Source organism: Eschrichtius robustus, chromosome 2 (genome assembly GCF_028021215.1).
Source record: "Eschrichtius robustus isolate mEscRob2 chromosome 2, mEscRob2.pri, whole genome shotgun sequence".
NCBI classification, from domain to species: domain Eukaryota; kingdom Metazoa; phylum Chordata; class Mammalia; order Artiodactyla; family Eschrichtiidae; genus Eschrichtius; species Eschrichtius robustus.
This window is the reverse complement of record NC_090825.1, coordinates 178,968,755-178,982,425: the sequence shown is the minus strand read 5'-3', so window position 1 is coordinate 178,982,425 and position 13,671 is coordinate 178,968,755. Positions and strand designations below refer to the sequence as shown.

General features: G+C 61.7%; 1 protein-coding gene across 2 annotated transcripts; it reads left to right on the top strand.

The window, feature by feature from the left end:
• The first annotated feature begins 2,356 nt into the window (after positions 1–2,356).
• WDR18 (WD repeat domain 18) lies at positions 2,357–11,413 on the top strand. Of its 2 annotated transcripts, XM_068537434.1 has the most exons (10): positions 2,358–3,399; positions 4,616–4,726; positions 5,882–6,015; positions 6,329–6,470; positions 6,964–7,107; positions 7,196–7,260; positions 7,346–7,470; positions 7,695–7,861; positions 8,556–8,624; positions 8,859–11,413. In XM_068537434.1, the coding sequence occupies exons 1-10, from the start codon at positions 3,157–3,159 to the stop codon at positions 8,988–8,990; spliced, it is 1,332 nt and encodes a 443-aa protein (XP_068393535.1). In that variant the 5' UTR covers positions 2,358–3,156; the 3' UTR covers positions 8,991–11,413. The 2 variants fall into 2 exon arrangements, with proteins under 2 accessions (XP_068393536.1, XP_068393535.1); XM_068537435.1 differs by lacking the exon at positions 8,556–8,624 and having other exon boundaries at positions 2,357–3,399.
• The last annotated feature ends 2,258 nt before the right edge of the window (positions 11,414–13,671 follow it).

The window sequence follows — 13,671 nt, the reverse complement described above, 5'->3', positions numbered from 1 at the left end:
GGGGCAGTTTGCGACCCCTGGGCTCAGGGCACGTGGAAGGGAAACCCCACACAGAGGCAAACCAGCACAGCAGGATTTTCTGGGCATCCATTCCTCAGCCACCTCTCGCCCCCACCCCCTGCCCAGAGAACGTGACGGGCTCAAGGTCAGCGTGGCCGGATGGTGGGCAGGGCGGGCCTCCTGCCACCTGGCTCCCCTGCCACCTGCTCCGGCCACGGCTGGCCTGGGCCGGTCCCTCCCGCCGGGGTCAGCCCCCAGGTCTGCTTTGAGTGAGGAAAAACAACTCACTCCTCCTGTTGCAGATGCCTCCCTGTGGCCCATCCACGTGGTTCCAGCCTCTGCGGGCCCGGGGGACCAGGAGAGGTCAGAGGACAGGGGTCAACCCACCTGCCCCTCAGAGCCCCCTGCCCCCCCAGGGAGGTAAAGGAAAAGTGTTTTTTTGTTTTGTTTGTTTTTTTGTTTTAAAAAGGCCCATTCAGCAAACTGGATCGGCCTGTCCAACATCTTCATTCCTCCTCTGAAGAGGCCCAGAGATGGGGCAAGAGGCCCTGAGGTCACACAGCCCTGGGGCAGGGGGGAAGCAGGGAGGGGGTCGGGCCCCGCCACCTCCTCCCCAGCCTCCCAGATCCCTGAGGAGCCTCCCGCCTGCTGGGCCTCCTGCTCTGTGCTTGTGAGGAGGCCCAGGGAGCCTCCCAGGTGAAACTCAAAACCATGTCTGATCAGCGGAGCTGCGGGAGCCCACCAGAAGCCAAAGGAAGGTTTGGATGAAAGGAAGCCGGAAAAAGAAGAGGGTTTTCGCTTGAGTCATCCGCCTTCCCCTCCACCATTAGTGCACTTAACGGGGCGGCCCCACAAAGGCCAGGGCTGCTGGGTTTGTTCTGGGTCCCCGCCGCCCCAGGTGGGCAGGGGGTGAGATGGGGCAGTGTGTACCCTGGGCCTGCAAACAGGAGGCGCTCAGTACATGTGTAGGGAATGAAGAATGCGGGGCTTAGACCTGGAGGGGTTGTGCAGACCTCTGTGCCTCAGTTTCCCCGTCCTGCTCCCGCCGCCAGCCTCATGCCCTCCAGGAGGCCTAGGATTTAGTGGATCTAGGACCAGGAGCCAGGCTGGCACCAAGGAGGTCTGGTGGCTGGGTGGTCCGAGAGGCCCCCAAAGTGTGGCTTTTGTCCTGCCCTTCTGACACAACTGGTCTGTCCTCATTCCGGAACCAGGCTGGGGGTGGGGTGACCTCTGACCTCACACAGCAGCCTGGCCGAGCTGGGTCCCCCCAGGAGGGGTGGAGGGGAAACAGGAGGAGTGGAGAGAGAGGCCTGGGAGGGGGCCGGGCCAGCACTCCAGCTGCCCTGCCCTCCAGCAGAGCCCGGGCCTGCCCCTGCCTGAGTGTCCACAACAGCGACTTCTGTTTGCACAACTGGTCCCCCTGCAACCGGAACCTGCAGGGCCCATCCTGCGTCTTGGAACCTGGGTGCTTGGCAACTTCCAGGCCAGACCTCCGCAGATGAGGACACACACCCAGGGCTCGAATCAGCATCCCTGATTTGCACATGGGGAAACTGAGGCCCAGAGCTGTGCAGTGACCTGCCCCACTGCTCAGAAGGACCAGGTTCAAGCCCTGAGTTGGTGGTTAGAAGAAGGCTACCTTGGTCCACCCCCGGGGGTCGCAGAATGTGCCCATTCTCAAATGGAGCTCCACAGAATGCCCAGGATTCAGGATTCAAAGAAAGATGTGGTTTTGGGAAAACAGTATCTGAAAAATGTAAACTAGCATTCAAAGTGTTTCATTTTTCTTATTCACAGTAAGAAAAAAAGGAAAAAAGTTTGAGGAACCAGGGAGGGAGCATCAGCCGGTTCTGGGGGGTGGAAATCAGGAACAGTTGGTTCTAGCTCCCATCTGTCTTTGGACTAGATGGTCCTTGCCTCAGTGTCCCCTTTTGGCAGCTTCTGGAGGTTTGGACACCCAGCTCTCCTCAATTTACAAAAGTTCTTCAGTTTCACATGACCTCCCCCCACCCTCCGCCGGGGATAAAATAAAATCCAGGTCCCCATATCCAGCTTCCCCCTCCATGATCTGCCTCAGAGCCTTTGCACGCACCTCTGCCCCTCTTTCTCTTCAGGTTGTTATTTCCCGCTCTAAGGACACCTGCTCTGGGAAGCCCCTCCTCCAATTCAGGCAGGTCCCCCCTGACGCCCCTCCTCCCGGTTGCTGCTTCTTGCGGTGGCCCCTGGGCTGGGAGCAACTCCGACCGGCATCCCGGTCGGTGGCTCGAGGCTGCCACCTGGCGGCCGGGCCTGGGGCTGCGGAGCCCCAGCTCCGGGCGCCGTTCCTCCTCCAGGAAGGCCCCTCCTCCGCTCTCCTCTCCACTATCCTCTCTCGGATGGCAGAGCGGGGTTGGGGGACGCACCCCGCACCCAGTCTCCCCAACGTTGCTTGTGGGTACGCCGCCCAGGACAGCCATGAGACCGCGACTCCTGAGCGAAATTCCCCCTTCTCAAAGGTTAACAACTAATACCACATTTTAAAATGCACTGTTTGTAGACGTGGCCTGCGGCCGGCAGCGCTGACGCGAGATTGTTGGGTGCTCCCCAGACAGAGCTCGCGACTTGTTCGACCCGCACCAAGTTGCCGAAATAAAAATGTGGATTTTGTGGCCCCCCGAAGAAGAAAGGTCCAGGGGGAGGCGGACGATGGATCCGTGAATATGCGTCTAACTACGTTTTGAACATCAGCTACCTGTTATGTTAGGTGCGTAGTCTGTTTTACGTACAATGTCTCATTCGGGCCTGTGAGGTCGGTATTCAATATCTGCACGTTAAAAATCATCATCATCATCATCCGAGAGGTTGAGTGCTTGACCAAAAGCGCCCACTGGAAATGGCCAAGCCAGACCTCCAGGCTCTGAAGCTACTAACTGCTCTCAGGAGACTCTCGGCCTTGGTTTCTCCATCTATTTTTGGAAGAAATCTCCTTCCAAGATCTCTAACCAGGCGGTGCGCCCCTTGATTCTCCGCGGAGCGGGAAAGAAGAGCCCACCCGATTCACAGGGCGGCCCCCTCCCCGAGTACTGTGCGCACGCTCGGGTCGGCCAGCCGCCGGGAGCCGGGCAACGTGGGCACCGCTCTAGCCGGCACGGCGCAGTCGCCCGCGTCTCGCTGGTGATGACACATGTCCGGGGCGGTGGAGAAGGAAAGATGGCGGCGCCCATGGAGGTGGCCGTGTGTACCGACTCGGCGGCCCAGCTGTGGAGTTGCGTCGTGTGGGAGCTGCACTCGGGCGCCAATCTGCTCACATACCGCGGCGGCCAGGCCGGGCCTCGCGGCCTGGCGCTGCTCAATGGCGAGTACTTGCTGGCGGCGCAGCTGGGCAAGAACTACATCAGCGCCTGGGAGCTACAGAGGAAGGTTCGGCGGCGCGCGCCCGGGCGCCGTTGGCGGGATGCGCGGGGCGCACGGGCCTGGGGTCGGAAGAGGGGGCGGTGGGGGCCGCACGGGCCCTGAACCCCGGTGGGAAGTGGGGAATCCTGTTAGGATGCTCTGCGCACGCGCGGGTCTGGGGGCTTTTTGCGGGGGGGTAGGGAGCCGCGCGCCCGGCGTCGGTAGCAGAGGTTAGGGCGCTGCGCGCACGCGCCGAGCTGAGGGTGGGCTGCAGCTTGGAGGGGTGGCGGGCGGGCCTCTGGGCAGCCAGCGGTGCGCACGCGCACAAGGAGAGCTGGGTGTGGGTCCCTTGGGGGCCCTGCGCTGGAGCCGGCGTGGGGCGGGAAGTGTAATTGAAAGGAGTTTGCCTTAGGGGTTCCGTGGGTATCGTGGGCTTGGAGGGTGAAGGTCCAAGGCCTGGGGGAGCCCGCTGAAGGGGAGCCCGGAGATTCGTGTATTTATCACCTCTAAAAAGACGCTTATTTTTTGCCATTAGGGCCCACGGCTTCTCCTACAGAAATTTCAAAATGCAGCCCCTGAAGCTGCTCGCCACCTGTTTTTGCCAGCTGACATCTCTTTCGGCAAGCTCTGTGTTCTGTCTCTGCCTGGTGTGGTCCACACACAAACTCGAGAAGTTGTTCCATTTTAGACATTTAGAAACTGACGCTCAAGGTCCCAGGCGAGACTTCAGGGGATGCAGGACTGGGGCAAAAGCCTAGTGGCCAGACGGTTCCTCTGACCCCCAGTCCAGAGACGCACTGTCTTGCCTTTTTTTTTTTTTTTTAATATTTACTTATTTATTCGTTTATTTGGCTGCGCCAGGTCTTAGCTGTGGCAGACGGGATCTTCGTTGCCGCGTGCGGGATCTTTAGTTGGGGCACGCGAGATCTAGTTCCCTGGGGACCAAACCTGGCCCCTCCCCCCCCCTTCCCCGGCACTGGGAGCTGGGAGCACGGGAAGTCGCAGTGCTGTCTTGCTTTTCAGGAGAATCCACAGGCCTCCACCTCCACCCCCGCCCTGCAAAGCCTCAGCTGGAGCAAATACCCCCGTTCCTGAACCATGGATTTGGTCAAACCACCTCTGTCCCCAACTCCTCTTTCTAGTCCTCGTGGACTTACCAGCTGTCTGGGTGCCCCTCCTACTTGCCTCACTTCCCCCTGCTCCCTCATCAGGCATGAAACTCAGAAGCTTCTTCTTTGTTTAGGACCAGCTTCAGCAGAAGATCATGTGCCCCGGACCGGTCACCTGTCTCACCACGTCGCCCAACGGCCTCTATGTTCTGGCAGGGATCGCAGAGAGCATATACCTGTGGGAGGTGAGCATAGGAGCACAGAACCGGGGTGGCGGTCTCAGCCTGCGGGCTGCCAGCTGAGATCACTGACCCAGTTGTCACCGACAGTCTGTTACGTTTGGGGGGGAAGCTCACCTGACTTCCTGCGTAGACAGTGCAGGATCTGAGGCAACAAGATAAGGCCTTTCCTGACCTCGGCACCAGCAAAACGACCTTCCTGGCTGCCCCAGAGATCAGCAAAGACTGTTCTCTGTGGACTGTCCGAGGCCCGAAGAGATGAGAGGGAGCTGGTAATCTCACCCCGGGGCTCTTAAACCTCAGTATGTGATTCTGAAACTAAGAGGCCTTGCTCAGGCGCAGGGAGAGAAACGGAGGCAGGTCGCCCTGTGGTAGAAATCCTTCCTCTGCTCGCTGCCAAGCTGGTGCAGGGGGTGTGGGCAGACGTCAGCGGCCCGTCCGCCATCAGCAGACGTCTCAGGTGGTTGGCCTCCTTGATGGGGGACACTGTGTGGTCCTGGCTCCCCACCCTCTTGGAGAATTCCTGGCCAGCATGAGCTGTGGCCACGAGGGGGCGCCCCAGGGGGCCGACCGAAGGCTGGCACGCAGGCTGGGGGCTTTCTGACGCCTGTATCCTCCTCTGTGTGTAGCCTCTGTCCTTCCTTTTGCGGGGGGTGAGCGGCTGTGTCTGTGTCCAGGTGTTCCTCTTACAGAGACAGTGGCCACCTCACTCCCACATCACCTCATCTGAATTGATTACGTCTCCAGAGATTATGTCCTGTTCAAGGGAGGTCACAGGTTCCGGAGGTTGGGCGTGGACACGTGTGTCTGGGGGACACAGTTCAACCCACGGCAGCATCTGTGCCCCCCGCCAGCCAGCTCGGAAGATGGTGACTTGCAGCTGTGCCTGCAAGGATCAGCCCTGGGTCCAGCCGATCCTGGAGAGACCCTCCCTCACCAGCCCCCCTCGGCCTTGTCCCCTCGCTCACACCTTCCCTGGGGCTGTGTTACCTCACTGGGGATAGGGTGGGAACAGGTGCTGGCAGGACCCAAGGGGGCACGACCCCCCAGCCTCCCTGTTCACTTCAGAGCCGCAGGCCAAGCCCTGGTGCAGGGGGCCTGGGGCGGGGGCGGGCCCTCCCCCAGGGCTCCCCGTGACCCGGTGCCCTTCCGCCTCCCCAGGTTTCCACGGGGAACCTTCTGGTCATCCTGAGCCGCCACTACCAGGAAGTGTCGTGCCTACAGTTCACGGGGGACAGCAGCCACTTCGTCTCGGGGGGCAAGGACTGCCTGGTGCTGGCTTGGAGCCTCTGCAGGTAGAGCCCTGGCCCTGGTGGCTCCCCATCCGGCTGTGGTCTCTGGCTGGGCAAGGCCTTAACCACGAGGGCGGGGCCGGGCAAGGCCTTAACCACGAGGGCGGGGAGCCTGCTGTGCAGAGAGGCCAGGCCCCCGGGGTGGGAAGGGGCTCCGGGCCAGGTAGGCTGGTGCCAGGAGGACGGGGCCCTGGGCAGCTACCCAGGACTTTTATTCGGGTGAGGGGGCCTGGTTACTGCCCGGAGACAGGGTATAAAGGCGTCGAGATGTGGGCCGCCCTCCCTGCTGAGATCCGGCTCCTCCCCCACCCCCAAGCGTGCTGCAGGCAGACCCCTCCCGGACCCCCGGACCCCGGCACATGTGGTCTCGCCACACCCTCCCCATCACAGACCTGCACTGCGGCTTTGGTGGGCCCCTGGCCCGGGTGGCCACCGCCTCGCTGGACCAGACAGTGAAGGTAGGGCCCTGCCCTGACCCCTGCAGTGGATCTGTGAGCTGAGCCCGGCGGCTGGCGGGTTCCTGGCCCATGGGAGCCAGAGCACCATCTCCTCCCGCTGGCTGGTGGGTCCCGACAGCTCTTAATCCCCCGCTGCCTTCGGCCTCAAGGACGTCCGGGGTCGGTGGGGGGGGCAGCCCAGGCCTGTGTCGGCTTGGAAATTCCCACTTGACCACTGCACCTGGCAGCTCCTGGCCAAGCCTCAGGGGATTTGAGGGAGTCCTCAGGTCTTCGTCCCTGGTTGGGGCAGTCCAGGGCTGACCTGGTGGTGGCCTGGGGGCTGCAGTAACTGAAGCCGGTGGTGGCGAGGGGTCCCAGCGTGAGAACCAGGTCCCTGAACCCCCAAGACCCCCGTGGTGACAGCTGGTGTCTGAGGTTCCTGGGGTGTCCAGAGTCTCCCGGCCGGGCGCAGCGGCTCTCAGACCCATGCCCCAGCCCTCGCCCCCGCCCGCAGCTGTGGGAGATCTCCTCCGGCGAGCTGCTGCTGTCTGTGCTCTTCGACGTGAGCATCATGGCCGTGACCATGGACCTGGCTGAGCATCACATGTTCTGCGGTGGCAGTGACGGCTCCATCTTCCAGGTCGACCTCTGCACCTGGGTGAGTGGGCGTGGGGGGCCAGGGGGTGCGCGGCTTGGGGCTGAGACGCAGCCGTGCCCTGTGCTCACCGGCCCTCCCACTTCCACAGCCCGGGCAGAGAGAGAAGAGCTTCCAGCCGGAGCAGGACCACGGGAAGGTGTTCAGAGGGCACAGGTACGGGGACGGGGTCGACCAGGAGGTGGGGGAGGGGTCATTGTGCCGCCCTCCCCCGGGCACCAGGTGACCTGTCTGTCCCCAGGAACCAGGTGACCTGCCTGTCAGTGTCCACGGACGGCAGCGTGCTACTCTCGGGCTCCCACGACGAGACGGTGCGCCTCTGGGATGTGCAGAGCCAGCAGTGCCTCAGGACGGTGGCTCTCAAAGGTGGGCGCGCGCAGCCCTCCTGGAGGCCCTGGGCCCAGGGGGCCTTGCCCTTTCGTCCACACCGCGGGCAGCCCGGGGCTGGAGCAAGGACCCAGTGTTTGCCTCGTGGAGGGTGCGGACGGGAATGCACGGGAGTGTCAGGGCCAGGTGGGTGGCTGGAGGAGCGGAGGGTGGGAGCCCGGACCCATTGAGGGTGGGTCCCGATCGCCGCTTGCCCGCCCCAGGCCCCGTGACCAACGCCTGCATCATACTGGCGCCCATCAGCATGCTGAGCTCCGACTTCAGGCCCAGCCTGCCCTTGCCCCACTTCAACAAGCACCTGCTGGGCACGGAGCATGGGGATGAGCCGCGCCACGGGGGCCTCACGCTGCGCCTGGGCCTCCACCAGCAGGTATGTCTCACCCTCAGCTGGGACCCCCACCCTTGGGCCTCAGCCTCTGCGGTGTGGCTCTGGGTGCCCTTGGGTCGGGTCCTGGTGGGGACCTTCCACGTTCTCCTCTGCTGAAGAGGCTTCTTTGCCCTTGTCGTTGAGGCCAGCCTGATGGCTGGTCCCTGACCTCAGGAAGCCCTGGAACCTTCCAGAGAGGGAGCGGGCCACGCACAGGGTGTTGTTCCAGGGGCCGATCAGGACCCAGAGGTTGTGCACATGCAGCCACCTTTTCCAGCTGGGTGGCGGGAGAGCTCACAGCCCCAGTGCCCATGGGACCCCCTTCCATGACGGCCTGCCTGCCCCTCCAGGCCCCCGGGGCCCCTCCCTGCCTGTCCTCAGCGTGGCCAGCCTTGCACACTGAGGCCGGGCTCTGTCTGCTGTCTCTGCGCCTCAGAGTCACACGAGCCTTCGGGGCTGTCCACGCCCCTCCTGGCGGCCTGATGGATGGCTGTGCCAGGCTCCGGGCTGCTGGCCCAGGGCAGCGTGCCCAGACGGGGTCCAGCGGGAGACGGATGGCCTCTGGGCAGCAGCAGGGTCCATCATCTCAGCGGGCGGGTGAGCCCTCCCAGGGCTGGAGGCTCTAGCCGACTGTTGGGCTGCACATCCATCGAGGCTTGATGGGAGTGGCTGGCTAACGCGACCTCGTCTGTTCCAGGGGTCAGAGCCCAGCTACCTGGAGCGGGTGGAACAGCTGCACGGGGTGATGTGCAGCACGTTGGAGAAGGTGGGCGGGGAGAGGCCCCAAGATGGGGGAGGGGCGGGGCCCCAGATGGGGGCTTGTCCGCAGGGAAGGGCGGCAGGGGGCCTGGGCTGTGGGTTGGAAGGGATGTGCCCCCGCCCCACCCTCCGTCATGGACGGTGGGGACAGTGGCCCTCAGTGCCAGCCCCGCCCCGCTGCCTGCCGGTGGGATGTCTGAGGCCGCCTCCCGCTCTGAGCACTCTGCCCCCCCTCCCCCAGAACGTGCTGGGTGGCCAGGACCAGCTGCGGATCCGCGTGGCAGAGCTGGAGGACGAGGTGCGGAACCTGCGCAAGATCAACCGCGACCTATTCGACTTCTCCACGCGCATCATCACTCGGCCGGCCAAGTGAGCGCGTGTGCCCGACCCCGGCCAAGTGAGGCCCAGTGAGCGTGCGCGTAGCCCGGACCCACACCCGGACCTGCCCCCTGGGCTCCCCTCAGGACCCTCCCGACTGGCTGGCAGACACTGAGGCCCGAGGCCCGAGCCCATCCTCTGCCGGCGTCCTATCATTTGGATTTGCCCACCAGGGGCTGTGGTCCAGTGTTGACCTGCTGTCCTCCCGTGACCTGCCATGTCGTGTTGGTGCTGTGCCGTGTCTAACAAAAGACCTGAAATCCTGCCTCTCGGCCTCCTTGTGCCCACGCTGGGCTCAGGACCCCGGTGGCGGGACCTGCTTCAGGGACCTCACCGTAGCCATCACAGGGTCCGAGTTTCAGATCTAGCGTCGAGAAGCCTGGGTTCTCACCTCTTCACTCACCTGCCGCCCCAGTGCCTTTCCATGACCCAGAGGCCATGCCACCCGTGGGACGGGACAGGGACATTCTGGGAGCTGCAGGACGAGGTCCCCAGGGGCAGGAGTGACTCCGGGACAACAGTGCAGTCACACTGGTCCCGTCCCCCCAACCTGGGTCAGGGCAGCTGGCTCCGGGGTGGCAGCCAATTCTGGGCCAGGGTCATCTTGACCAGAACCTTCTTGGTGTCAGGGGCCGGAGGGAGGCCAGGCCCCACCCCCACCCCCACTGCCAAGGGGAGACAGGGACACCACCAGCTGGCCCCTGGAGCCCAGCCGAGAGGTGGGCCCTCAGGCTGCCCATGGAACCTTCCAGAAAGCTGCCCCCAAATGACAGTCTGCTTAATGGTCCAGAAAATCCACATGACTTAGCAGGTGCCGTAATGACCTCGGCTGGGGGCTAGCTCCTGGTTCATGTCTTTAGCTAGTGGGCATCCCCGCTGGGGCTCTGCACCCACCCTCATGGCCCACCTTGCCCAGGAAGCTGCCAGGTGAGGAGTCCTGCTGGCTGATAGGGTCCACATTGTAGGTGCAGCCCCTGGGCCCCTGGTGGATCCCAAGAAGTGAGGCGGGGTGGGGGAGTGGGTCGCGAGGCAGCTCATCAGAGCAGAGCTGGGGGTCGGAGCTGCGCCCTCCTCCCCAGAGCACCCAGGGCTGTTTTCCTGTCTGCAGTCTGCGTCCAGTCCGTCCTCACCCCCTTGGTTTCCGGAGGGTCCGGAAGATTAGGAGAGGGCCTCAGAATTTGGCTGAGATTCCCCTGGGGCCAAGGGCCACCTCACCTGCCCGGGCCCTGCGTCCCCAGGCCCTGGCCCTGGTGAGGGTCCCTGGCAGCCCTGGTGCTGAGCCTGAGGCCTGCTGCCCTCTGCCTGGAATGCTGCCCCACGCCCGCAGCTGTCTGCACTCGCCCCGTGATTCAGTGGCTTGGAAGGAGAGGCCAGTTTTTGAGGCCCCAGTGTTGCTCTTTGTCTTGTGGAGTCCCAGGCAGGAGCTGGCAGGTGGCCAGGAGACGGGCTGGGGATCGGCCAATGTCTGGCAGCCACCTCCCGGGCTCTGGGTTTTTCCCTGGGGGGCAGGGGTATTGTTCTCATTGCCCTGGACCCTCAGCTGCCGCCTTGGGTTCTGGGGTTCCTCCTGGCTCATCTGCCACACCCATGGCTGGGGTGAGGGTAGGCACCCCTGGGTGGGGTCCCCACCCCTGGGGCTGTCACTTTGATGACTCGGCCCTGAAGGGGGGTGCCTGGCTGGGCCTGGGAAGATCCTCCAGTTGACACGCAACCGTCTTTGCCCGCGCTGTCCCTGCCACCTGTCCTTGCAGGCCTGCAAGGTCTCCTGTCCCCCTTCCGCGGGCCATGCTGAGAGAGTTCACAGGAGGTCGGTTGGCGGGAGCTGGTTGCAGAGAAGGTCGCTGGTGGGCCGTGAAGGCTGGAGCCCGTTTACCTCTCCCTGAAATCCCCACATGGCCCTGGGCAAGCCACACCTGGCCCTGAGGCTTGGTGTCATCTGTAAAAGGGAACACACACCTCCTCGGCCTGCGAGGAGCCTTCAGGAGCTGGTGTGCAGCTGAGCAGGTGTGTGACAGGTGCCAGGCACACGGCCAGCAATGCCGCTGTTGTTGTCCTGTCTGTAAGAATCTGTAGAAGCACAATTTGACCCTGAATCCTGGGCCATCACTGCCAGAGGGGCAGGTGCAGGCGGCACCCAGCATTCACAGATGACTCCTGCACGTGCGCTGAGTTTATGTGAACTGCAGTGACATACCGCCTCTCACACACCAGGACAGCTGTTATTTAAGAAACAAAACGTGTCAGGAGGCGATGGAGAAATCTGAGCCCTTCTGCACTGCTGGTGGGAAGGTGAAATGGTACAGCCACTGTGGCCAATAGCCTGGAGGGTCATCAAAAAATTACATGTGGAATCACCATATGCTCCAGCAATCCCCCTCCTGAGTGCATCCTCCAAAGAAATTAAAGCAAGAGACTCGAGATGTTTGCACGCTCGTGTTCATAGTGTGATTCACAACAGCCAAAAGGTGGAGACAACCCAAGTGGCCATTGACAGGTGATAAACAGTGTGGTCCAACCACACAAGGGAATATTATTCAGCCTTAAAACGGAAGGAGATTCTGACACCTGCTACAACAGGGATGAACCTTGAGGGCATGATGCTCAGTGAGAGAAGCCAGACACAGGACAGATACTGTCTGATTCCACTCACGGGGGTCCCTGGAGGAGTCACATCCACAGAGACAGGAAGTAGATGGTGGGGGCCAGGGGCTGGGGGAGGGGGTGGGGAGTCAGGGTTTCACAGGGACAGAGCTTCAGTTTGGGAAGATGAGAAAGATCTAGAGGTGATGGTGGGAAGGCTGCACAACGTGATTGTGCTTAACGCCACCGAGCTGTGCACTTAAAAATGATTAAAATGGTGAACTTTACATTATGTATATTTTACCACAATTAAGGAAAAAACCTTGCCTGTGTCCACTTGTTTGATGTGCACGGTAGCTGGGAGGTCAGAACTACTACCATTGAGCTTGTAAAGATGGGAGCTGAGGGACTTCCCTGGTGGTCCAGTGGTTGAGACTCCGCCTTCCAATGCAGGGGCTGCTGGTTTGATCCCTGGTCGGGGAGCTAAGGTCCCACGTGCCTTGGGGCCAAAAAACCAAAACATAAAATAGAAGCAATATTGTAACAATTTAATAAAGACTAAAAATGGTCCACGTCAAGACAAAAAAACTTGAAAAAAAAAGCTGGGAGCTGAGGCGCAGAGGCCAGGGCGCCCAGCGCAGGTCATGCAAGTAGTGGGCCTTGGGGGAAGGTGAGGTGTAACAGCAGGGCCCGAGATGGGGCGGCTTCAGGGGGTTACCCCGTGAGTCCCAGGGGGGCCCAAGGCGCTGTCGGGTGCTCGCGTACCTACCAGAACCAGCAGCCAGTAATGTTTGTTGACTGACTGACTGCTGAGGGCCACATTAGGGTGAGGAGGTATCCCCTCCCCAGGATGGGTCCGTTTCTGGGGACTCATGCTGGCATAGGGACCTTACCCCAGGGTGGGGTGAGGCCCAGGTGGTCCCTGAGGACACTTCTTAACCTGGCGCCTCACCCAGAACAGTGGGGGGGGGGGTGCTCCCTGGTATGACCCTCCCTGTCCTGGGATGCCTGGCCAGGTGGCTGGATGAGGTGGCCTTGTCACCTGGAAGCCAGCCACCCAGCTCTCATTAGTCATCTAAAAATTCCATTCATGCTGCTGGCCGGTACTTGCATTTTTCCTCATCTAATGGAGTTTGTCCCCTGCATCTCTAACACTGGCTCCAAAAGGAGATGGTTTCTTGTGCGTGAAAAAAATCAACTGAGTGTAGACGCGTTCCTTAGAGCTGGAATGTTCCATGCGCAGCTGCTGCCCTGTGCCCTGCGGGGTCTGGGGAGAAGCCTGGCTTTCTCCACTCCCCCACCTGGGATGGGAGAATTCCACGCAGGGTGCTCCTGGGCCCTTATTGACCGGTGGTTATTGAGCGCCTCCCACAGGCCAGGGCCACAAGAAGGTCTCCATGGCATTTGTCTTGGGGAGGCCCAGAGAATGTAGGAAGAGGCTGGGGGATTGGTAGGCGGCGGGGAGCTAAGGAAGGTTCCGGGGCAGCGGAGAGTGATGTAACCACGCGTCCTTGTCTGAGCAGTTGCTCAAAGCAACAAGCAATTATAGAGTGCCTGCTGTGTGCAAGCACTGGAGACAGCAGTTAACGAGCCAGACCCGCCCCTGTCTCCCAGAGCTGGCCACTGAATAAAGCAAATAAAGGGACTTTTAAAAAGACGATGGCGTGTGATGGAGTTCATGTAGGCAGGGATGACGGGGGCGTTCTGAATCTTTCTGGGTGACAAGCTAGGAAAGTTTTTCCAGCAGGGGCATTTGGCACTGGGTCTTGAAGGGTGAAGAGGAATTCTCTGGCTCAAGTTGTCTGCCCGCAGCTGGAGGGCAGGAGACCTTCCCCACACGTTCCCATCAGACAAGTCTGCTTCAGTTTCCCTGGGGCGCCAACGATGGTAGAGCACGTGGACGGCTTGGTCTGGGTAGACGCTGCTCCCTGGAGGAGGAGGGTGCGGCTGGGTGACTATGGACGCACACTGACCCCTTGTGGGCCTTAGTTTCCCTGACTGAGAAATGGGAACCGTTGCCAGGCTGGAGGGGGGATGAGGGAGGGATCCAGGGGTGAGTGTGGGCACCGGTCTTGATGCAAAATCCCTCCCTGCTG